This window comes from Homarus americanus, unplaced genomic scaffold (genome assembly GCF_018991925.1).
Source record: "Homarus americanus isolate GMGI-L3 unplaced genomic scaffold, GMGI_Hamer_2.0 scaffold56241, whole genome shotgun sequence".
Classification (NCBI taxonomy): Eukaryota; Metazoa; Arthropoda; class Malacostraca; order Decapoda; family Nephropidae; genus Homarus; species Homarus americanus.
The window spans coordinates 2,491,830-2,517,851 of NW_024740202.1; the positions used below are offsets into that span (position 1 = coordinate 2,491,830).

At 38.4% G+C, this 26,022-nt stretch overlaps 2 protein-coding genes across 2 annotated transcripts; one reads left to right on the top strand and one right to left on the bottom strand.

Annotated features, from left to right (window-relative positions):
* Positions 1-977: 977 nt before the first annotated feature.
* LOC121875323 (myosin tail region-interacting protein MTI1-like) lies at positions 978-13,243 on the top strand. The gene is made up of 6 exons (XM_042379825.1): positions 978-1,117; positions 2,405-2,640; positions 3,212-3,351; positions 3,957-4,035; positions 5,097-5,282; positions 6,346-13,243. Exons 1-6 carry the CDS (start codon positions 1,089-1,091, stop codon positions 7,272-7,274), a joined length of 1,599 nt encoding a protein of 532 aa, XP_042235759.1. The 5' UTR covers positions 978-1,088; the 3' UTR covers positions 7,275-13,243.
* A 6,535-nt stretch (positions 13,244-19,778) lies between these two features.
* LOC121875272 lies at positions 19,779-24,170 on the bottom strand. The gene is made up of 4 exons (XM_042379733.1): positions 23,724-24,170; positions 22,450-22,521; positions 21,566-21,714; positions 19,779-20,622 (listed from the first exon to the last, which is right to left on the bottom strand). The coding sequence occupies exons 1-4, from the start codon at positions 23,872-23,874 to the stop codon at positions 20,455-20,457; spliced, it is 540 nt and encodes a 179-aa protein (XP_042235667.1). The 5' UTR covers positions 23,875-24,170; the 3' UTR covers positions 19,779-20,454.
* Between the last annotated feature and the right edge of the window lie 1,852 nt (positions 24,171-26,022).

Sequence of the window (26,022 nt, forward strand, 5' to 3'; positions counted from 1 at the left end):
TCCAAACATATAGTGTCGATGTTGCCAACACGCTCTAGGATCTGGGTCCAAACATCCAGCACCTTAAGTAATTGTGTAAAAGAACAAACCAACGGTAGTAGGGTAACAAGTGGTGGAAATAATAATAATAATAAAAGGATACGTGCTCTTCCTGGGAGGTTATCTTTAATATTTGATTAAAAAATATATACTCACGACCAAGCCCTTTGATTAAAAAAAGAGGATTAAGGTCGTCACTAATGTCGAGCAGAAAAAAAGGGATTTACTGTATGGTGGTTGAAATACTAAACTATGTGAGGGTGTAGAAGGGCAGAAAGAGAATTCCAGAGGTTGACTGCAACTGAGGCCTAGTCAAACCCAAAATTTTTCTATTTTATTTTATTTTTCCTTTTATCTCTTCACCACTGATCGGCTCGTTAGCCGCTTGGGCGATCGGTCACGTCTCTGTTACACAGTTTATGATCAGTACTTACGAACAGTGTGTAACAGACACAAACGTGGCCGACCGCCCGAGCGGCTAACGAGCCTATCAGTGGCGGATCCAGGAATATCAAAGGAGGGGGGGGGGCCCGGGGGGGGTCCAAGAAGTTGTGAATGGGGAACATGGCGAGCACAGTGAGCCCACCCAGCTGGAGGGTTTTGGGGGGGGGGGCTGTTAGGCCACCCACCAGATTATTATTATTTTTTAAATCTGATCAATATCATGGGCATTTTGAGACCATTTTGAAGCCATATGCACTTGATATTAGGAGATATTCTGAGGCCAATAGTAATTACATTTTCCTATTAAAAAATGCCTGATTACAATACTGTATTAAAGAAAAAGAATTTTAATTTTCTGATGAATAGTGGGGTGTCCGGATCCCCCACAAAACCCCACCAGGATCCGTCCCTGTAAAAGTAAAAAGTAAAAAAGGTCTTCCAGTACTCCCAAGTCCCCCTGACAGTACCACCGTTTTCAGTGAGGGAGAGACAACGTGCTGCTGCCTGTAAATAAACTTGACAAAGGTAAACAAATGGGTGGGATGCTATGGGAGGTGTAGTTTAAGACAATACCACATCTAATACTACAGTTGACCTTTACTGAGATGGATAAAGCAAGCAAGGCAATCCGCAGGTGAGCTAACTGTTCAATTATTCGTGTAAAAGTGATTATATGTGAAGGTTTAAGGAGGAAAATAAGGGGGAAGCTCTATGAGTCACGGTCATGAGCTGTGATAAAGAACTTCAGCCATTATAAATTTTTTTACGTTAATAAATGGGTATATAGTGACTAATGGTAGAAGTCTTCTCTTTCCTCTAGCAACAGCTCCTTCTGTGTGTAATATATACTGCAGGTTGAATCTGGTCAGCATATTAATCCTACAGGGTAAACACTGATGCTTAACCATTTAAACTACTCGAAACTAATAAAAAATGGTTATGACACGTTTACAATAGCTGAGAGCCATTTTGATATTAATATGGGTAATACTTTTCAACTGGGACATTACTAAATAAGTAACTGTGGGGTTTTCTATATACAGATGTATTTTGTGCTTAGATTAAATGGATCTGGTCTGGTGTCTGAACTGCAGGCTGGTGTTAAGAATACTGGTGTCACTAGGTTAGAGATTTTTCTATATTAGCCGAGATTCTACAAAGAAATGTAAAGTGTTCATTGGGCAAATAGCATGTAGTTCTCTGGAGTGATTGAGGAACATTTTGTTACCGAGACACAAAGTTGTCTTATAAGATGCCTTCATGGCTCTGATAGGTATGCTTATCTTTCCATTTTCCTCTTTTGCCATTTGTCGGTTTGTTAGCTGCTTGGGTGGTCGAACAGGCCTCTGTTACTTACTTTGGTAAGTACTGGGCACGTGCTGGTCCCAGAATGTATCTGTACCTGCTCCGGTGTTGGTGAAGTCTGGTCTTGAATGAGCTCAAACTCAGTGCTGTCACAACACTGTCTGGCAGATTGTTCAGTGCAGTACACAGTAAAATAGAAGAAACAGCCAGGTTCTGCTAAGGTGTGAGGAAGCTTTTCATATACCATGGTCTGGGAACAGTGTTTTTTACATCACTTTATTTTTTTATAATATTTGTGATGCTTGGGTAAACTTTTTCATGGGAGGCACTGGAGGTGTTTGACTTTCCACATGGGGCATACATAACTTATGATGCACACTGTAATATCCCCATCCTCAAGGGGTTCAGGTCTTCATCCTCAAGGGGTTGGGTCTACCCTTGAGCTATGATGGCAACATACACATTGGCTAAACAAAAAGTTTGGCTTGTGTATAGTAGGTTAATTTAGTACACAATGATAGTATATTTATTCATTGTATTGTTAAGAAAAGTAGACTGTATCATAATAATGTACTGTGGTTTAGAAAATCTCCGTGAAATTCTTTCTTGGTTACAGGTCAGGGGTTCGACTGAGGTCCATGTCAAGTGGTCATGGAAGTCTACAGATGGTAATATCCCAATTGGGAGAAGTTCGTACTAGCTTCAAGGCATTTGCTCTGGCCCAAGCCACGGCATCAGAAGATCTCCTGAGCTGGTCGGGTGGCAGTCATGAAAATCGGGCAATTGAAGAAACCTTTACTCACCTGGCAGAGTTATCTTTGCTCTGGTCTGAGGTCCAGAGAGACTTTGCTGGTATGATATAGTCTACTATTTATGTACAGTATCGTATACTGTGCAGTATATCAATAATATAACAATATTGTCATCTAGTGTTATACGAAACAATTCTCATTATTTGTTTAGCTACTGACTGAAGAGAAAGGAAACTAAGAAGAATCTAGTGCAGCAGAATAAAAAAAAAATAGAATTTACCCCCGGTATTGTACAAGATGTAATAATGTACAAACACCCATGAATATTTAGTACAGTACATGGTATGTTGCCAACAACATATTTTTTTTGAGAGAAGATTTAGTAAAAAACAAACAGTTGGGTTCAGTTGAATCCTTCAAGCCCCCTGAGGATGTGCTTATTAATTAATTACAGTACCTGTACAATGTTATCTCACGCAGTCCACCTTACTATCTTGTGGTTTTGTGATTTTCAACCTTTCTTCACTTTAGGAATTGCCACCATGAAAACTAAGAACATTATCTACAGGGTAGTGTAAATATTGTGTGGAATGTCCATGAAGTTTCATTTTATGTTCAGTAAGCTGTAGACCAATTAGTATGTGTTGTTTATACCGGGTATATATTTATAGATCATCTGAAGGAGTACAGGACTCAGTATGAGCTGATATTAGAAGGAGAGAAGCACATTACACAAGCTAGGGAGATGCTTTCTGTCAGAGAGCAACGCGAGGGAAAGTTACGTAAAGACTTGAAGAAGGCCTGTAAAAAGGTAAGTAAACTTGTGATAAATTTGAACCCTATTTCTCTTGGTGTTAACTCACTGGATGATTATTACAAGCTTCCAGTCTCATGGAGTTGAAACTTTTTCTACAGAGGAGACTGTTAAGAGCACCTATCTGTCTCCTTCCTTAGCTTGTGTACATCAATTCATAAGGAAGTTTATCCTCTTTCTTTGGGTTACAGTAGTTGTAGTTCCATCTGAACTTGCAGGAATTGGTTTCTTTAACTTAAATTTTTGTATAAACCTCTTCCAATCTCTTTTACCTATTGTGAACCTGATGTAGGTGCTGTTATAATACTGTACTGAACTTTTTAACTTTTCATGTACAGTTTGTTGATTTTCTTTGGTCAATTAGTTATTTTAATTTTTAATGAGTTTACATTAATTTAGGCTCAGATTCACTACACCTACAGTTTCTTAGCATTTGCCATGGTGTCTGTTTATCAGCATTGCAAATAGTACTTGTGTGGAATCTTTGTGTAAGTTGTAAATTACACCTCATGTGTAGTGAGAAGTATTTTGGTCTAATTATCAGTACATTCAAATATTTTGTGTATAGTTGTCTGTAACATTTAAATTGTTACCTTTTCCAGGCTCCACCAGAAGAAATTCACTTGTTGAGGGAGAAATTAAGCCAGGCAGAAAGGTCACGGGATCTGGCACACCTGGAGGGTGAGTACAGTACCGTCAGTCTGTCCTGCAGTTAATTCTCTTTCACTGGTGTAGGAACATACTGTATGATGGTCTTGGAAATTGGTAATATCTGTAAGTCTGTCAAGCTGATTATGATTTCGTGGTAGTTTAGAAGAATATTGGGGTCACCTGAAGTATCTCCACCCTAGCTTATTTCACCTGTAGATTAACCACTCTAACTTAATCCCCCAAATAGTGTTATGGTGGTTAATCTTTAGGTGAAATAAGCTGGGGTGGAAATTCTTCAGATGATCCAAAAATTGCATTTCAAACTGAAGGCCCCTGATCCACCCCACACTAGAATGGAAAAACAAAGATAATAAAAACTGTAATAAAATATTGTATAATGACCTAATTTTGAAGGTTGAAGAAATCCAGAAAGCAGTTTGTTGGCAACAAAACAACCAGGAGTTACCATCTTGCGAACAAAGTTGTACTGTACTCGAGGAAGGACTTGCTGCTTTTTTTTTACTTGTTGTGATACTAAAGTTTGTTTAAAATAAACTTTCATACTAGATTTATTATGTGTTAGGAAGGTGATCTTCACAATACTTATACCTGTATGTACCGTTAATTACTTTATTGATTTTATATAGGTTTACAGATCAAATTTGAATGATTTCATCAACTTCATTTCACAGCATTAATACAGTACTAAAAGAATGACGACTTACTTTATATCTATGATAAAAAACACTACCCAAGAGAAATCAACGAGTGTGTTATAGTCAGATATTAATTTGTTCTCTGTTTACTAGAAACAAGTCTCTCAAAAGATGTTGTTTGTGAATGTTAAAAGTTTTCTCTAGATACTTTACAGGCAGCAACATTGTTTTTATTTCTCAGACATTAGGACAGCAAAGTTTAAACCTTGATTTACTTAAGTCTTAGTTCAGGTAAACATAGATGCTTTTATTTTCTTGTCATAACTAATACTGTACAGTACTTTACTATAGTATATTAGTTTCACTGTCTCACAAGTATTATGTGATTTGTAGTAGGTTAACCTGATCCTACCATTCTGAAATGACCTCTGGCAGTGGTGGAACGTGTCGGAGAGAACGAGGCAGTGAAAATGATACGTGTTAAGGAAGGGCTTCTGAAGCTTGGTGGGGCTTACTGTGAGCTTGCTCATAAGTGCATGATGATATTCAGTGCTCACCAGAACATAGCGTCCCAGCTCCCAGATGTACATGACAGAGACCTGCACGATATCAAATACACAGGCGAGTTATTTACCTCTTCTCAAAAACTGTCAGCTTTTGGTTTACAAGTGTATTTCTCCTTTCTTGGTACTTGCAGTACTTACAAAAAACTGATTTTGCTGTCTCATATGTACACACATTCCAAAAAGTATCTTTACAGTTTTGTGTGAGACAATATGACAAAACGTACTAAGGATTTTGACAACAGGAGCCGCAGTGATCATTTTAAAATTCATATAACTCATCTATAATGATACCTTTTGGAGTGTGTGTAATGTTATATGAGTAGTTCATATTGTAAGTAATAGCAAATGATTATTGCAATTATATACAGTACTTAAGATACCAATTAGTATTTTGGATGAAAGCATCAGACCTAAGTGTCGAGGCATTTATCCTCATGATGGCCAGCAATCAGTAAACCGAATTGGATAGGCTTTTGATAATACAGTCTCTCCTCGACTTACGACGGGGTTCCGTCCCGACGACCAGGTCGTAAGTCGAAAATAATACATAGAAATTCTAAAATGGGTGTCTCTTTTTCTTCTCAGCACCACGAGAACTCTCACTTTTACGCTTGCCAGCCATTTTAAAGGGAATTACAAACGAAAATTTTGTCAGTACACAGTGCGATCACTAACGTTGAGACTTGAAAATATGTAATGTGAAAAATATTTTATGCGATCATGGCTGTTGTATGTCTGGGTTGTCGAATATGTCGTAAGTCAAGGAGAGACTGTACTGTACTATAAATCAGGGAACCCTGTTCAGAGCTAAGAGGGCAGCTGGGTATTGAGCATATTTGTTGAAGTGTTGTGTAGTGGTAGACAGAGATGGTATGGGCATGTGGAGGGAATGGAGGAGACCAACTGAGTCAAGAGCTGCTTGAGTTTAATGTGGAGGGGAGGCGAGCCAGGGGTAAGCCAAGAATGACATATGGAGAGGTACAGTGTTTAGAAATAACATCAGGGACAAGAAACTGAGAGAGAGGCCACAGTACAGCATATGCTTTTAAAAGTGTTTCACTATATAGTACATGAAATGTTTTGTTTCTGGTAACTGTAATATATTTTCAATATTTCAGGTGCAGGATCAGCTAAAAAGTTTGTACAAGATGCCAAGGAGCAAGTGCGATCTTATCGTCGCAACAGTATATCCCAAAAGTTGCCACTGCCTGAAGACCCTCCTCCCCCATATACTCCTTCTGTTGAACACCTCGATGATCTCTCATCAAACTCAAAGCATAATGGAACTAATAACTCATCCCATAACATGCCTTTCAATATGAACACTTCCTCATTTAGTGAACCTTCTGCTCCAAATGCTTCCATATCAACAATAAGCTCTCCAGATCGCTTGCCTCGTGGTAGAGGACCAACCGTGCCACACAAACACTCGACCCCTAATGCCCCAACTATTCCACCTCCACAAAGTCCGCCTAGTCATATTTACCCTGATCTTCCAAGACCTCCACGATCACAACCATTCCATATTCCTAATAGCCCCTCTCTGCCCGAGGAGACACATCCTCCACATTTACCTTCCCCTCCAAATTCACCTCACTCTAATAGTGAACCAAACTTAAATAAGGAATCCCACTTAAACCAGGTTGTGAAGTATCCACCACTCAGTGCATGTGATAACTCCAGCTTTAATGAAAGTACCTTTCACCCCGACACATCCTCATCAAGCCCAAATCTTGCCAGTAATCGGCAGCCGACCACATCAACGGTAGACGAGTCTTTGCCATACAATCCTTATTACGATTGGTTGCCAGCGACAAATGGTGAGGAGAGAATGAATGGGAGATGCTCACCAGAAAATCAAAGCATATCTCCTGCTACTGGTACTAGTAAACCAGAAACTAAAGGAAAAGTACTCGGTTCTCATACCGCCGCTCCATCTGTTCGCCCGAGGGTAAATAGAAATCCGTTTTTTGATGGTTGTTCCGACGAAGAAGGGAAGGGTGAAGAGAGCTTGTCTGGTGCTATGAGAAAGACATCGATCAGGTAATGATATGAAATGGGGCTTTGTGGTAACTTGTGATTACCTGGGGACAACACACATCATACCCACAGATTAGATGGAACTATTTTTTTTTTTATCTTTGAAGTACTGCATATAGAACTTAATTGGGGTTTTTATGCTGTTTCTTGGAGGTCATGGATCTCAGTGAGCTAATCAAAGTTACATAGAGAATTTTAAGCCAGTTTGATTTATATTGACAGTGTATTTAACAGCTTTATTGTTCTTTGTGAATGCTAAATATTATTATTTATAGATGAATAATTGAACTACTGAATTATGTATAATGAATTGATGCTTCATCTGAATACAGGTTATATTTTCCCTTTTCTTACTAGCAACATTTAAATGATCGGTATAGTATGTGTCAATGAGTAATGTGCTTACTCCTTGGAAATTATTGTATTCCTATCTACAAATACTCTTCATCAAGGTCTTAAGGCACAGTAATCTTTAAGTTACAGCTTGATATTTGCTGAAGGCTTGACACAGTCATTAACCTCGTGATGCAGTACAATGTTGATGTGTACTGTATGCAATTATGATATTTTTCCGTCTATCGTATACAGTACTGTACTGTATAAAGAAACAAACACATCAGTCATATTGAGAAGGTTCATGTGGAACCTATTAAGCTTAAACAATAGCAGCTGTTATTTGGGAAAGCTTTCATAACACGAAAGAGGTGTTTATTTAGGAAATTTGTGTATCTTAAGCGTTCATATAGCGAGGGACCCCTGTATATGTCCAGCTTTTGGCTTTAACACAGTCAGTATGGTGGTTGAGAAGAAATTGTATTTAACACCATTTACTTTTTCATTATCACTTAAGTACAATATAGTGCACAGTGATGGTGAAGGTTTTCCCCTCAATATTAGCACGTGCTCAAATTTCCATGTGAACATCTTCCATGATGGACATTAATTAAGATGAAGAAATTACTTGATCAGGTTTTCCTCATATCAACCATTGTGCTCCCTGATAAGTAACACGTCTATGCTTCACCCTCACCACAAAGGGTGTCGAGCCTTTGTCCTGGCTTTAGTAACACTCAAAGATCATGTCCATCAGCTTATACTTAGTAGATAACCAGATTGGATGTGAGGCATTATCTAATTCTGAGCTTAAAAATGTATGTTTAAGTGTATGATATTCTCTCATTAAAACAAGAAGACAGTTACTTAATTTGGAGGGTTATCCTGACCACAAACTGGACAATTATCATGTAATTTGTTGGAAACCTTTAGGTAGTTATCATTAAGTTAATTGTGATAAATTTCTCAAACATATTTACTTGGTTGTGAATCTACAAATTGTTATTAATGATTTTATGTCAAATGTGTTATTCTTTACAGTAGTCCAAGACAATCTGGACTTTGGTAAATGTTCAGTTCACCATATACAGTACAGTACTTCTTTGTCTTGTAGCAGACTCTCAGTATTAAAGAAGTTAATTACTGCATAGTTACTTGCGAATTATTAAATAGAAAAAAAATAACTACAACCTTATCCAGCCCCCTCTTTCATATACACTGTATAGTGCAGCATCATTTAAGACGACTCAAAGACTACAGATTCAAGCAAAACTGTAACACTTATAATGTAACTGATTATTAAACTAGCTTCATATATATTAGTGGCCAGTGTGGTAATGGTTGGCATGAATGTTATAAGTGTTTTAAAATCTTAGTTCAGTATCGTACCTCTTCCTAATACTTATACAGAGTACAGGTAGTACAGTCACCCACAAAAGTCCTGTCATCTCTCCCCCTGCACCACGAATCCTGAGATTCAGACTCGTGAATCCTAGTATTTTGGGATAGAATACAGTAATGCATCGGTGTCTACTGCTTCAGGTTCACGAGTTTGAATCTTGGGGTTCATGGAGCAGTATGAGAAGTGACAGGACTTTTATGATTGGGTGACAGTACAACGAAATTGGCCAGTTTCTAATATTTCTCTCAGTACTTACATCACCAAATTTAAGGTGTTCAGTGCTGAAGTAAGAGGAAACTGTGATTACCAAGAATTAGTCATTAGCTGTAATAGTGCCGAGCAAAGGCCAGAGAAGTGGGAGAAAAGTTAACTAAGTCCATCAAGAGAGGAGTTCATAGAGCTGACTAATACAGCTAAAAAGATATAGAATTAATAGACTTTGTGGTGAAAAAGGAGTATAACATATTGAGAACATTTAATCAAGTTACTGATAAAAGATACTGTACTTCTTTAGTGGAGTGTTAGGGAACGTAATTCATGTGATATTACAATTACTGTATGACGCTCCAGATCTCATATTTATTAAGGAATCTATTTACCCCATGGTTAGCAGTTGGTTGATATGCAGAGCCTTTGTGAAGCAGTAATCACTCACACCCCTCTCACACACTCAAATCTTCATAGGCTTCTAAAGTCCCCAGGAATCCAGAGTTGTTACTGAGATGCCAAACCGCAATCAAATTAAAAATTTATTTCTTCATAAGGTTGTTAATGTTTGGTTTGAACTCCATGACTCAGAATATGAACTGAACAGATTTCTTGACTGAGTACAGTTCAGGAAATTGGTGTATGGAAGCCAAGACTTAATTTACTGTACAAGGCGCCAAGAGTTGAGTTGTTCACAATATAATGATCAGTGTGTGGCAGTTTCTTAATGTAGAACTTGTTACCAATTTACTAGTATGATTTAATACTACTGGAGTATTGTTATTCATTAGCAATATTAATATTTAATGTCATCATTTGGAGGGCACTGTACCAATGATTTTTTTTTATATATCAAACATGGGATCTTCTATTAATTCTTGTAAAATATTATTTTAATTTCATGTTAATTTTTACTTCTCATTTATGTTAAACCTTTAACATTCACCCAGCAGGAATAGAATATATAGTTACCATCACCTTGCACTATAAGTACAGTTCAGTACCTATAAGTATCAGTAGAAACCTGTAACACTTATGAAGTAGCAGTTACCTCAATCTTTATTATGTATGAACAATATGGAGTTACTGTTAAAATGTATTAACTGATCATAATACACAGACCACACTGTAGTGGTACTGTGAAGGTAGGAGGGAGAAGGAATGCCAAGGAGACGACATGAGATTAACATCCAGTAAACAGCATTGTGTTAGTTACTGAAGAGTTAGTGTAGAATCAAATGGTTTAAGAGAATGTTGGAGTAGTTTCGTGATTGGAGGATGCCAAATGAAGAGTATATGCTATTAAGGTTTCCACTACTAGTTGTCATAAGTACCCAACAGCCTCAGGAAAGAGAATATTGAGTAACTAGGATGTCTTTTGTGCTTGTAAATGTATGCAGTTAATTACCTTACCACTCTTCTTTTATTTTATTTATTAATTTACTTATTGTGAGATTACAGATCTGATTAAAAACTTGGTTGTGAATCTCTTCCTATAATTTGGAGGTAAGGTGAGAGCCGAGGAGGTACTGTAGTTAACATTCTCTCAAGAAGTCATAATGCCGAGGTGCTGGCACAAGCTATAGTGATATACAGTACCGTACAATACAGTATTTGGTGAGGAGCAATATTTTTGTCACAGCGCAGGTGTCCGAACCTATTAGGACGAAGTTGTACATGTCTGTATCCAGATTCCCTGTATAATATTAAACAGTCTTATTGCCTATTGTGGTCAGCAGAGATACAAAGGTTGCACTAAACTAAATTCAAGAAGATCCTGCTTAAGTGTTCCTGGGGTACAATACAGTACATGCACCAAGTTAAAGTTGGCCTAATTTCCTAAACTTACTGCACTACATCAGACACCTATAACCTCTTTTTATTTTAATTATTTATGTTTGGTATTTTCATAATTTGTGGTACAGGTAACACAAATTGAGATATACTATACTGAGTAGAGGTTAAGTACATCACTTTTTTGGTCTTTGTGTGTGTGTGATGCTTTACACAAAAGGCTGCATACACATAACTCCTCATAAACATCACCTTAACCTATACACCTGTTGGCTCTAAAATTCTCACCTTACTTCTTGATATCATAGTTATTTGCCTTGTAGAAGAGTACATATACATTTGTGGATAAGAACAAGTCAGCAGGGAGGGAGTTTAAGTGGAGTCTGCCTCATAATTAAACTATACAAAAAATAAATTTGTGGAAAGAAAATCACACTTGGTCTTCACCTTTATGTATGTGCCAAGAATGCACCACCTCCCTCCCTGACAAATATTTTTGGGTCCACAACTGTAAATGACTTCATTATGTTATACTGTACATAAAAATGAATGTAAACTGTTTCACTATACTAAGCCTTTCACAGTTCTTGATTTATAAAGTACAGTGTATATTATAATTTGCTCATGTATGGTGTAACTTGGTAGCATTATATGAAATCCACAGAGTTATTATACTGCAGATAGAGAACTATGAATTTATGCTAACATATCAATTTTATAACTTTCATATAAAGACAAATTTAAAATTATTCAATCCTTGTGACTAGTATTACGGTTTTCATTTAAACTTGTGGTGTAAGATAATATTGTGTATATATTAACTCTCATAATGCATTCCTCAACATTTTCACTGCCATGGGATGTTGGTTGTTATCCCTCATGACTCTTGTCTAGTGTAAACAACTTCCTTGGTATCAGTTTAGAGGAACAGGAAGATTCTCCATGGTGCTACTTTCCAATTGATAATGACATTTTTGCTCCCTAGCCTTCTTAGTGTATTTTATTTAAGTAGAAATGTATTATAATACTAAGCAATAATTTCTAAACACATTGACCCTAATCTCAGCTTCAAATGGTAATTGAACAGTATCCTTAAGTTTGTGATTATTTTTAACTTTTGACTTTGTTTATTTTGGATGTTATTTCTTATGCAGGTACAGTACGGTACAGTATAATGTGCCTTCTTGTAGCTGGTGTCATATAGCATAACCATAGTATGACTTGAAGGCAGTTTATTTTATTGGGCTTACTTAGAATACAGTTTTACATAATTTCTCAACTGGTAATATCTGCTACTAGAATTAAAGTACTGTACCAAGTTTTAATTAGTTAAACCTTAATTCTTGTAATACTTTACCACAAATCTTAAACTAAAATCGATTCAGCTGCCTACAGTCAGTGTTGCTCGAGTGTATATTTTAATTTACACTGTTAGATTCATTTACTGGATATTTGAACAACCAGATTTCCAAACCCAATCATTATAGTTATTTAATAAATAATAGGAAGTTGTTACAAGTTTGTATGAGTTGTTTTTATTAAAAAGTGTGTTTTTTATTATGCCTACTTGAGCATGCGAGGTGAAAAAAAATAGCTAATAGGTTGTGGATTTTCCAGTAGTTGTGATAATCTGTGATTGGTGAAATGGTCACATTGTTAGTACTGTACAGGTACTTGATTTATAAGACACAGGTAAACATAAAGAGTACCTGTGCCCTGAATGTTAGTGATTTGATTTTCTTGAATATTCTTCAGTTTACAGAAGTTGGAAGGATACTGAATAATTTGTACAGAATTAATTTACATGGTACGATATATGGAAGTACTGCAAGTCTTACTGAAAGTTTGGATGCTGACCTGGAAAATAGTGTTGATATCAGGCCAAGTATTGTACTGTATAGCATACTCATATTATTTCAAGGAAATACTGTAAAAAAAACTAAAGTTACAGTCCAAACAGTTTCATTACATAGTACAGTAATTACAATAACTGTAATGAAACAGTTTGTATTTCTGCAAGTTCTGAATTATAGTACAGTATAATGTACTGTATAATATATAACAATGGCACAGTTCAGCACAAAGTACTGTATGGAATTGTTCAGCTTGATTGAATGTTGTTTTATATTTCAAGAGTTAGCGATGAATGAACCGAGATATATAACCATGTTATTTTGGCATTACTCAATTGAGAATAGGATATGAATTGTAAGCTTGACACAGTAAAAACAATAATTTCATGATTTTTTTTTATCTATACCTACCGAACTTCATTTACCGAGTCACTATCTGAACACTCATCACCATAGAACCCTAAATTAAGTAGAGAAAGTTTTATTTGGGGGATATGGACCCTGTGACAACCTGTTCATAAGGAATATGTTATCTTTGTGTTGTTTGGTTACCATGGAGTTAGAGGCACTGTATCATGACTAGTCTACCCGGGGAGATGGTACAGTACTGTGTATATGCTGACAATTTACTTTAGTGCTGATAATATTAAAGAGGTAGTGGAGAATTTAAGCCTTTGACAATGATTGTTTAACCCTTCAGGAGTCAAAGGGTTAAGAAATGGAAGGACTAATGGAGTCACAGGTTATGGGAGTAAATGAGGTGAAAACAATAGTACCTGTACTGTAATGATTAGTGGTATGTGTGAAGGACCTCTTGTGTTAAGTGTAAAATGGCCACTTGCTGTCTGAAGATAATATACAGAAGGGGAAAGTGAAAACATAAGATCATTAGATGAAGCAGACATACAGTAATAAAAGTGCCACAGTCCTGGAAATAATGTAAGAATAAAATAATTATTACAACAGCAAAACCAACCCACCAAATCTAATCTTTCTTCATAATTTTGTAATATTTTCAGTTAAATGAAAGAAGGGTTTGGTAAAAGTGTTGGCTTCCAGGTGTCCACCTCTGACACCCTAGCTTAATGGATCTCCAATTTACATCATTGACACCATCTGAATTTCAACCTCAATTAGAACCAGTTAAGAAATTGCCCATGTGTCTGGCAATTGCAAATATATTAATAGAAATGTAAATGAGCAGTGATTTGAGAAGAAACTAGATGAAGTTTTGACAAAGAAATTATAGAGTATATGATATGATAAACTTGAGTATATAAAGAACATGTCAGAAGAGAGACATGTTGGGAGGATGTAAAAGCCCAAACTATTGTAGAGCTCAGGAAACTTACGGAGAAGGCAGCTGCTGATCAAGATACTTTATTTTGTTTGTTTTATGGTTTTTAACATTGTTTAACTCATTTTGGCATTTGTTTTTAACCACTGGCACGAGGGAGATGAAAATACACTATATACTGAGCTGAGGACAGAAAAGATTACAGTAAAATCTTATTCTAAATCAATTTCCTCCTCAACATATCAGTTAATGAACAAAAGTAAATGACACAACTGCCCTACAGGGGTTAAATTAAACCATTCTATTGAGCTGTAAAATACAACTTTGTTCATAAATTCAGAAACTGTTGCATATTTAACAAGTACAGGGGTCCCCGACTTACAAACGTCTGACTGACAAATGCCCGCCGATAGGAACAAGGTTAAACTTGAAATTTACGATATTTTATTTGCCTGATGACTTATTTTTTACTTTCATTTACTGTATTTCGTCATTCTATTTCTTCTTTTGTCTTAAATAAAGTGATTTTAGATGTATATAAGGACTTAGGCTATGAAATAATGGTATTTTAAACATTGTTCTGTAAGTACAGTATGCACAGAGCATGTGTTCCGACTTACTTACAAATCCAACTTAAGAATGTCCTCGGGAGTGGAAGCCGTTCATAACCCAGGAACCCCCTGTACTATCCTTGTACATAAAAGTAAACATTCAGGAGTGCTGAGTGTATTTTAAACATATTCCAAATTATAAATATTTATTCTGAGTACTACCGAGACTTTGTTGGAAAGTTTATGCATTGTTAACATACCTTTTCTAATATTTAAATCATTCATCACTTTCACAACTTGTCAGCTCAATAGCCAGTTGGACAGTTGGTTTGGTCTCTGTTACACACTGTTCGCAAGTACAAGTACAGTATTGGGCATGTATGGACTCTTGAATATACTGTCATCCCGTCTGGTAACTGAGACATGCTAGGGACGTCAGTCGATTGAAAATGTCCATAGGAGAGCCACCAGACTTTGAAAACACTTTTGAGAGATGGACATTTAAATAAGAATTAGATTTTTGCTTAAGTCCTACTAGTTAATTAGCAAGATTCATCTTTTTCTCACAATCATCAGAAAACCTCAGTTCATTACCAACATCAACATCCAGATCTTTCTCACATATATTTTCAGTTCATGAAGTGTCTGTCCTGTTGGGACATATGACACACCTCCTTACTATTGATGAAACCAAGATGCATCCTGTTCCATTTTCTCATGTAAATCTCCACATCCACTCTGAAAGCCACTAGAGACCTTCCTGTAATGCTTCACAGTACAGTATAAAAGATTTTTAACTTCTCTGAATAGCTTAGGGTAATCTGCAAGCCTTTATATGTAAGAATGAATAACATCTGGCATATCATTTATGAAACAGACAAACAACATCATCTCAAGGACACCACCTGGGTAAACATGAGTGTCACACCATTAATCACCATATATTATTTACAATTATAAATAAAATCTCCATTCCATGTCAATACACACTTAAAGGACCTGCAGTTTCATTAAAATTCATGAACATGAGGTGATGTGCATTAAGATTATCTTCCTCATATCTGAGGGTTAGCAACCACAGTCGATTCTAAACATTCATAGCATCTTGGCCTGTTTTTACAAATCCTCTTCGGTTTTTATGTCTCTGGACCCAGTTTTTAATTTCATTCATCCATCCCAGTCTCTGCCTTCCCCCTGGCCTCTCCTACCCCCAACTTTGCCTATTAATATTTCTGTTATTATCCCCTCATCCCTAATTACATGACCACAGTGTCATTTTTTTTCTATACAATACTTTTCAAGTATTTCTCTTGAAGTTTTTGCTAATCTTAGTACAATTTTAACCCTCTCTTGCACCATGACACAAATCACAACAAATTCATTCAAACAATAATGGAACATGCCTCACATGGGTACATTATCAAGGGAAATATCTGAGAGAAGAGGAAACTGCTTCCTACCTCGAAGGATTGTCAATCAGTTATAGTAAAAGTGGTGGTGGCAATGAAACAAAATTAGGAAAACAGAGCAAAAATGGGAAGCAGCTTGTCCCTACCACCACCTCATATAGATCACATATATGGGCCAATACAGCACTTTACTTATACATTTATTTTCAAATTTATGTAAGTACAGTAACTGAATATATGTATAACTCATACAAAAAATGTACAGTGTGTGTGGCTAGGAGCATGACTCATGGAAAAATGCCTGTCCACAAACTTAAAAATGTGATATGACAAACATAAGTGCTATAGGATATTTAAGACCACATTTCTCTTTCTAACATTACAAGCTATACAATGCACTAAAAATGAATACAATAAACCTTATAGGTATGAAAAAATCAAGAGATAAATATTTTTTTGATTTGGCATGTTTTTAGTTTTTCACAATTTTCTCCAAAATTATAAAACCTATAAAAATTTGTAATCCACCGTTAGAAAAATACTGTAATAAAGTTCTGCTTCTATAACTTTCATACACTTCATAGGTTTGAGAGAAAATATCAAAGTTATGATGTTGGGAATTTTTTTTTTTTATTCAGTGAACAAACAAAAAATATATTTTTTGTTCAATCCAGAATGCGAAGCTTAGCTTTTAACCTAGGTATGTTAACGCCTAGCAATATATTTTTTTTTTTTATTTTTTTTTTTATGGCTTATGTTAAAAAAGCCAAAACAATAATGAAGCCAGTGAGGTATAAATTATGTAAAAAATAAAATAAATAAATTAGGATAAATTGGCCACACAACGAAGATGACCAGACCCCACGTGAGTGGTGATGACAGGTCCCATTAACTTTATTTTTACTTTTATCCTCTTCACCACTGATCAGCTCATAAGCAGCTTGGCAGCTTGAGCGGTCAGTCACGTCTCTGATACGCACTGTTGGCAAGTACAGTACAGTCTGCATTTACGCGGATTTTGTTTACGTGTTTGGTCATTTAGGCGGTGCCTTGCCAAAATGTAAATGCTTTAATTGCGCGGTAAATTTGGTCATTTACGCGGAGAGCGGCTGGAGGTCCAGACGCTCCCACCATTTTTTATCCAAGCAGTCCATTCTCGACCATACGCAGGAAGCGCCGCAGATATGGATGCGCAGTATGTCGCTGTTGCGTTATCGCTGACGTCATGACGTATCGGACTGTGATTGGGCCACGCATCCTTACCTCCTCCGTCGCTAGCTGTGATTGGTCTAATGTTATATGACGTGGCCTGGCATGGGAGGGAAGCTACTGACCTAGCCGCGTCTGTCTCATTGTTCTCAGTCACCGCGTATACTGTTCTCTCTTGTGCTCGCTAATCTGTTCAACAATGGCATCCGCTGGACCCCCACCACCCCCAGAAAAACCTTGTTTTACCTGGACCCAGCCGCCCCAAGCCCAAGAAGATACGACGTGCCCTAAGTTACGAAGTTAAGTACAAGATCGTGCAAGATTTAGAGAAAGGAACGGGACAAGTTGATTTGGCGCACCAGCATGGCGTGAACGAATCTACGATCCGGACGATCAAGAAAGATGCCGCCAAAATTAAAGAACACATGAGCATAACAAAGTCTGCAGGTGCTTCAATGGTGAAGTACTGTCAGAATAAGGTGCTGCTCAAGACTGAGAACTTGCTGGTGAGCTACTTAATTCGTCAGGCAAGACGGAACATGGCGGTCGACACGCGGGTAGTGCAGGACTACGCACGTGAACTGTACGCATCAGTGGCGCGCAAGATGGGAATTGCACAGCCCAAACCCTTCACTGCTTCCTCTGGGTGGCTGCAAGGGTTTAAGAAAAGGAACAAGATTACCAACATTAACATTGTTGGCGAAGGAGCCAGTGCTGACCGTGCTGCCGCCATGGATTTTCCTCCATTCTTACGAGAAGTTATGGAGGAAGGACAGTACACCGAAGACCAGGTCTTCAACATGGATGAATCCGGTCTGTTTTGGAAAAAATTACTTTCCAAGACCTTCGTTGTCCAGTCTGCCAGCAAGTTTCGGGGCCGAAAGTTGCAGAAGGAGCGCATCACCGTCCTGTTTACCACCAATGCCTCCGGTACCTGTAAGCTCAAGTTGTTGGTGATCCACACAGCCTGCAAGCTGCACGCCGACAAGAACATGGACATGACCAAGCTAAATGTCCACTGGGTAACCTCACGTAAGGCGTGGATGTTCACTGGCCTGTCCCTCTCCTGGTTTGATGACTGTTTCGTTCCTGACGTCAAGAAATTCTGTGCGCAAAATAATGTGCCATTCAACATTTTGTTGCTGCTTGGCAACGCACCAGGACACTCGCCCCTACTGTTGGATCGTCACCCCAATGTAAAAGTGGTCTTCCTTCCTCCCAACACTACGTCGTTAATCCAGCCCATGGACCAGGAGTTGATATGGAACGTTAAGGCAGCATTCTCTGCAAAGAAGTTTAAGCTCCTGAACGACTGTACCAACACCAAGGATGAGTTGGGTAACCTTCTGAGCGGCACAGATAGCGAGAGCGACGACAACGAGGATGCAGAACAAGAGTTGGCGGAGCATGAAGTGCGAGTTAAACAGTTTTGGAAAATGTTTAACGTAAAGAAAGCTGTTGATTTCTTGGTGGAGGCATGGGTGCAGCTGTCTGTGGTAACAATTCGTCACGCGTGGCGGCATGTGTTGCAGGGTATCCCAGGTGGGAGGCACAGTCAACCTGTGGCTGGTGAGGTTCAGTCTGTTGCAGTGGCAGTGGACCTTGCAAGAGAAGCTGCACAGAGTGTTACAGCTACAGGCTTCTACGAGACCACCAACAACGACATCATGGAGGTATTCAGGGATCCTGAGGCGACTGCCGACGAGATGTTGGAAGACGATGACGTCAGTGAGGAGGCAGGTGGTGTGGCAGCCCGAGAACAACAGAAGTTAACTCATGGTGATGTAAAGGATGCCATCGGGTTTGCCAAGAAACTAAAGCTCACCCTTTCAAAAGACCATGTCAATCACCGGTATGAAGTCTTCAATAACCTTCAAGATCAAAGTATGGAGCAGTACATCCGGAAGTATCACGACCACATCAACACTAGCCGTCAGCGTAACATCACTGACTTCTTCGCCCGCAATCCACCACAGCCAGTGATAGTGACAGTGATGGTGACTTTGAGGGGTTTGTCAGGGAGGCCCTGACAACTATGGTGGATAGTGATGGTGATTCACCTGAGGGAAGTAATCTGCTCTCTACCTCGGAACCAGCCCCCATCCTCGTATGCCGACCCATCTCTTCTACTAACGTAAGTGTTAAACCTTGATTTTTCTTTTACCTGGTACAGTATATTATTCTCTTATTGATATTTCTCTTCTATATTATGTGTGTGTGCATACCATCATAAAATTAAGATACTATTTTTACTACAACGTACGTAATGTGTCGCAAAAAGTGGAGTTTGGGGGTCGGCCCAGTCTCTATTTCAATTAATCCCATATGTTCTGTTATTTCATTTACGCGTTTCTCGTTTTACGCGGTACTCCACGGATTCAACTGACCGCGTAAATGCAGACTATACTGTACTGGGCATGCTCTGGCTCCTGAATATATTGGAACCTGCTCCAGTGTTGGTCAAGTCTGGCCTTGAATGAGCTCACACTTGGTGCTGTCACAATGCTCTCTGGCACGTTGCTCCAAGAGTTCGCAATTTTCACTCCAAAAAAATTTGCCCTCAAAGTTTTCTGGACCTGTGGCTTCTTCAACCTTGAGCTGTGACCCCTTGTGGGGTGGACGTCCGTTCCGATATATTCATGAGCCGGTACATGCCCAGTATCTGCCAACAGTGCGTATCAGAGACGTGACCGAACGCCCAAGCGGCTAACGAGCCAATCAGTAGCGAAGAGGATAAAAGTAAAAGTAATGACTTTTGTCATGGTCACAGAAACTTAAAAACATATTGCGTGAACGAGAGGGTTAAGCACGATTAAAAAGATTTAAAAACAAGTTTAGAGTTACAGTACAAGACCCAAGACCTTCCTTTCTGAGGTACCCAATGTAAAGTTTCCCTGAACATTTTGGCTAATAACTATTTCCTAAATAACCCTTGCCTTTTTTTTTTACCTTTACTTGCTTAACAAGCTAATTACTCGTGTAATTTCCTAAAGTTTTCTTAGATTATAGAAATGGAAATTCTGTAGTTGAATTTAGGTCTAGCTTAAAAAATCCAAAGGTTCCCATGGACTTTGTTCCTGTACTTGTATCTTCTCCAGAGAACTGTTCATATGAATATCTGCACCACCTATGTCAGTGCAGAGGTAGCCCATTCCCCACATTTGGATTTTGATATTCTCCAAAATTATATTCATCAGATATCCAATCAAATTTGTTCTTACCATTTATATGGTTACTATTCTTTTGAAAACTGCTGCTGTTACTTGGTTCATCATCAGTGAATTGATCTTCATAAAGCATCTGAGGAGAAAACAAGATACATACAGTTCGTTTCAGCCATTCACTGCTATAGACACATATACACAGAAGAGATCAGGGATATTTACAGAAGGTACCTGTACAATCTCAAAAATTTGCCTTTAACCGTCATTATTAAGACGGCAATCTTCCCTTCCCATCGCTGAAGGCTTGACGTATAAGATAACTAACCACCTCTGCTCATGGATGGTGATGTGTAGGTGAAGTTCATCCATCACCATTAATGAGAAGGAAAACATCAACTTCCTCAGCCCAAAGATTGTGACGTGACGATTAACTTCTCTTACAATTGGACGTGTACAGTCGAAACCTAACTCCTTTCCAGAGGATATGGGGGATTAACTAACAAGATATGGGTGATTAACTAACAGAGGATATGGGTGATTAACTAACAGGATATGGGGATTAACTAACATAATATACATGGATTAGCTAACAGGATATGGGATTAACTAACACAATTTTCCCATAAGAAACAATGTAATGCATCAAGAAGAGATGCATTCCCAGCTGGGAAAATTTGTGGGGTACTTAAGCTGACTTTTCATATACAAACACTGATAAATTTACAGGAAAAAATTACATACACTAATACAGTATACAGTATAGTACTGTACAGTGTATATGAATTCCTGTACACATCTTTCAGTTGTATCTTAAACAAATGAGAGATGTGTGTGTATGTCTTCCCTTTTGTGGCTGTTTATCAACTGTTCTTCCTTCATCATGCTCATGTTATTTACTAAAGCCTTTAATTCATCTTTAAAGTATCTCATTCACGATTTCATGATACAAGATGCATTTAGCAAAGCACTGGCTGGTCTTTTTGCATTCATTTTGCATGATGTGGGGGATTTCTAATTAATTAATTGTCAATCAATAAAATGATAAAGTGAGGAAACATCACAAGGTGTAATATACATACCTGCTGAACCTGATACGCAACAGGAGCATTAGACAAGTTTTTCCACGACTTTCTGACATAACAATCTCCAGGTACAGCAGGTCGAACATTTAACCCACAATCTGTTATACCCACGGGCGTGTAATACGCACCTGGATTAATTGGTTTTGCTGTAAATAGGTAAAAGACTTAGTTAGCTTAATTGAAAATTATAATAAAAAAATTGTCTCTCTCTGAAATGCAGTAATTGCAATGTTTTGGAGGTTCTCAAAAGATGAAACTGTAGAAAAATGAGAGCGTGTAGAGTAATAAAACTGCCAGTACAGTATATTTGCTGTAACAAAACATAAAATACAGTACAGTATAGGGTAAATTATGTACCTCTCTGAATATGATTATCAATAAATGAAAGTAATGGAGCAGCATAAAACTACAGCACCAGTAAATAAACTTTCTCAACAAAGATGAATGAAATCTTTCCAAAGAAATGCCAAATTACTCTGGAAGACAACATTACAGCAAGTCAGATAGTTCAAATACTGTACTGTTCAGTAATATGTTATCAATTATGGATGGTAAAAATTTTCTGAGGTTGGATCAAGTTTCTTTGAAGTCATAAGAAGTTAGATGAACATGAACAGGTTTTAAGATGTCCATGATGTAAGGAAACCAAAACAAAATCATATGTGGATGGCAGAGTGATAGGTGTAGGAGAAACGACTCGGGTAGAGGGCCAACGTCTTGTGCAGGATCCATCCATTGCTCTTGATGATCTGCCTACATTTTTTTCTACTTCAAATCCTAGATAAAAAACCTGACAGCAGATGAAAAATAAAAGAAAAGTCATAAAAAAATTTAGAAAATATTTATATACCTGTACAGTTACAGTTGTCACAGAAGCTTACCTGATTGGTGATCAATTGGGGAGCATGTTGACATCTGTAGTGCTTTACCACGACCAATTCTCCCTGCCTTCACTACAATGGACAAAAAATTTATATTGTATACCGGGACCCAAAGCTGTATTTCACTAATTTCCAGTCAGCATTTTTTTGTCTACAGTGTTGCAGAGAAAGCTAAGAGGATTTTAACAGAAACTGAAAGTATAGCCCATAGCACATCATGTATTGTATTCTTTCCTTTTAACCTCTTCACCGCTGATCGGCTCATTAGCCGCTTGGGCGATCGGTCACGTCTCTGTTACGCACTGTTGGCAAGTACTGGGCAAGTACTGGCTCCTGAATGTACCTAAACCTGCTCCAGTGTTGGTCAAGTCTGGTCTTGAAAGAGCTCACACTCGGTGCCTTTTTACTTTTACTTTTATCCTCTTCACCACTCATCGGCTCGTTAGCGATGAACAGATTTCTTTCCGATCTGAAAGCAGAGTGATTCTCGCAATGTGGACAGTCTCTATTTAAAGCAACACTACCGTGGTCTTCGAACAATTGAAGGGTCTCGTTGTCTTTATCCCTAAATTCACAAATTATGTCCACATAAGACAGGCAACAACCTTCACACGTCATGCTGAAAATGAAACTGCCGCAAGTCCGGGGAAAAGCGCCGCAGCAGAGTGCAGCCTCATTACCGCCAGTAAGACTAATTAGTGCGCGCCTAATTACCTACAAAACGAAACATTTGCACAAGAAATGATTACCATATCAGAACTCACTGATGAAAATAAATTAAGAAAATAAAGTCATACAAATAACTCGTCCACGGGTTAGTCCTATACGTTAATATATAGGACTAACCCGCCAGGGCTGCATAGGCCGATGTGGCCGTATTATCTCACGTCCAGAAAATGCCTCAAATTTCACCATATCAAAGTAAGTTTTTTCTGTTTAATATACCTGGGAAGTTAGGTCATGCTAGGTTAGTTTGTTTGGTTGGTTGGTTAGGTCTGTTCTTCATAACCACAAATGTTAAGCAGAGTTTATTTAAAAAAATATCCGTTTTTTAACATATTTCCACAAACTACAACAGTGTCCACTATATTGTAACAAAATCCGGCGTTTTTATAATTGTTTTCAATCAATTTCGCTCGTGGGTTAGTCCTTTATAATTACTGTCCTGTATATTAACCAGCCGATCAGTGGTGAAGAGGATAAAAGTAAAAGAAGAAAACAGATTACCAATCACTACCAGGTTATTAGCAATCATCAAGACATCAGTACTGTACCTGGTAGATCAAAGGTCAAGGGAAGAGTTTGGGACGGTCTTGGTAAATGCTCCCCGCCATCCTCCATGGAGTCTCGGCCAACAACCTTCTTAGTAGTTCTCCTGCTGTCCCACTTCACCACTCGCCTTTGCTTCGTTGGTCTTGATGACATTATTACGATATGACGATGTACAGTATTAGGGGACAACGGTTGACACTCAGGCAACAACAAACACAAATCTTAATACTCGAGCAACAAGAACAAAGGTCAACAGTCATGTGGCAACAGGAACAATAGTTTACTCAGATACCAACAGGAACAATATTTTACACTCAGGGGTAAATATTGATAGTTAAAAAACCAAAGGTTGACTCAGGCAGCAACAGGGACAAAGCGTAAGACACAGGCAGCAGTTAATGACTCTGGAGTGGTTAGAGGTCAACCGTCAACACCGCTGGTTCTCTCAACAGGTGGCTAACAGCGTCTACCTGCTGCAGCATGGCCGTGTGGAAAATTTTAATATCTGTAGATTCACTGTAAAATATCTGAAAAAATCTAAAGTAATATCTGTAGTTTTTTTTACAATAGAAAAATGATAATTCTTACTGTATTTTCAGTTTTCTTTTAACTTTATATTACTTTTACTTTTTTTACTTTTATCCTCTTCAACCACTGATAGGCTCGTTAGCCGCTTGGGCGATCGGTCACGTCTCTGATTAATTTTCCTCTTCACCAGTACTTAAACAAACTTACAAGAATAGCAGTTACTGTATGATACCGGCATATAATCTTAATTAAGCATAATATTGTAGGGTTTCGTGATATTATGTTGTCTAGCACTCAGGATGGATGGAAACTCTAAGGTGGTAGACAGTCTGGTGCTGGAGGTGCCGTGTGGTGAGGAGCTGCTCAGTAGAAGACGTTCGGTGAGTAGCGTGTTGAAGGAGGTAGATGTGCAGGAGCTTCGTTAGAGAAGATGTTGCCTGTTGCTGGCCTCCTGGTTGAATGAAAGCTGACAGCATGGAGCTTGCTGGAGGAGGTGTTGCTTGTTCAGGAAGATGGGCAGAATGAGAGTTGGTTGGTGAGGAAGCTCAGGGAAGGACAGCTGTTAGGTCGCCATGCTCGCTGGCGGGAGCGAGGACCGCCAGGCAGGCGAGGAGAAGCGAAGGCAGCCAGGCAGCGGCGGAGGAGGAGGTGTTGCTTGTTCAAGAAGAATGGTCAGAATGAATCTCAATGGAGAGACAGAGCTTATATACCCCTACAATGCCTTACCTTTGATCAGTTGCTTTGCATGGAAGCCTGTGAGAGTTTCTGTGGGTGACCTATTCCTACATTTAGTTTTCATCATATTTATTGATGAGAACACACTGTCCACTATCACACTTGAGTGAGGTAGGCACAAGAGTGTTTGTATTTTCAATTTGTCTAGTCGGGCGGCCGCACACTCATCAGGGAATGGAACGGCGCGCAATTCAAATTTCAAAACATCATAATTCAGAGTAAATGGTAATTGGGAAGTGACAATTGAAGAATTCGCTGTACTTTGTTGAGAAAACGCATTTTCTTATTTGCTTAATTAGTTATTTTGGTGCTAAGAGAGTTGTGCGACGAGCTTGCCGAGCCCCTGAAGATCCTGTTTTGTAAATGCCTGGATGAACAAAAGGTCCCCAGTGATTGGAAAGTGGCTTTTGTGAGTCCTATCTTCAAGAAGGGCGATCGTCACTCCACGAACAATTATAAACGGGCGAGCCTGACCAACATAATATGTAAAGTACTGGAGAGTATTATCAGAGAGGCAGCGATGGAACATCTACTACGAAACAACCTTGTAAAGGATTGCCAACACGATTTTATGCCGGGGCGCTCCTGCCTAACACAATTGCTCAAGGTATTTGATATTTGGACCCATATTCTGGAACGGGATGGTATATCGACAATATATACCTAGATTTTGCCAAGGCTTTCGACAGTGTACCCCACGAAAGGCTGAAAATCAAAGTGGAAGAGTAAGGAATTCGGGGACTTATCCAAGTGTGGATGGAAGACTTTCTACATGACCGCAAGCAGTGTGTGGTGAATAATGACACGAAATCATCATATGTAGCTATCACAAGAGGGGTACCACAGGGCAGTGTATTGAGCCAGCTGTTGTTTGTTTGTTTGTTTCATAAATGACATGCCTGACGTTGTACACTCCTCCATACAAATGCTTGCCGATGACGCCAAGTTATTTCGGGAAATCAAGAACCATGCAGACTGTGAAGAGCTGCAGAAGGATTTCTGTGAGCTCCAAGAATGGTCGAATAAATGGTTGCAGAG

Bases quoted from the DNA above. Each gene is read 5' to 3' on its own strand.
- LOC121875323 (XM_042379825.1), top strand. From the start codon at position 1,089: ATGGATAAAGCAAGCAAGGCAATCCGCAG. The intron at 1,118-2,404 runs GTGAGCTAACTG...TCTTGGTTACAG, and splicing joins GCAAGCAAGGCAATCCGCAG to GTCAGGGGTTCGACTGAGGT. The intron at 4,036-5,096 runs GTGAGTACAGTA...GACCTCTGGCAG, and splicing joins GGATCTGGCACACCTGGAGG to TGGTGGAACGTGTCGGAGAG.
- LOC121875272 (XM_042379733.1), bottom strand. From the start codon at position 23,874: ATGTCATCAAGACCAACGAAGCAAAGGCGAGTGGTGAAGTGGGACAGC. The intron at 22,522-23,723 runs GTACAGTACTGA...TGTCCATTGTAG, and splicing joins CTTGACCTTTGATCTACCAG to TGAAGGCAGGGAGAATTGGT. The intron at 20,623-21,565 runs GTATGTATATTA...TTTTCTCCTCAG, and splicing joins TTGCGTATCAGGTTCAGCAG to ATGCTTTATGAAGATCAATT.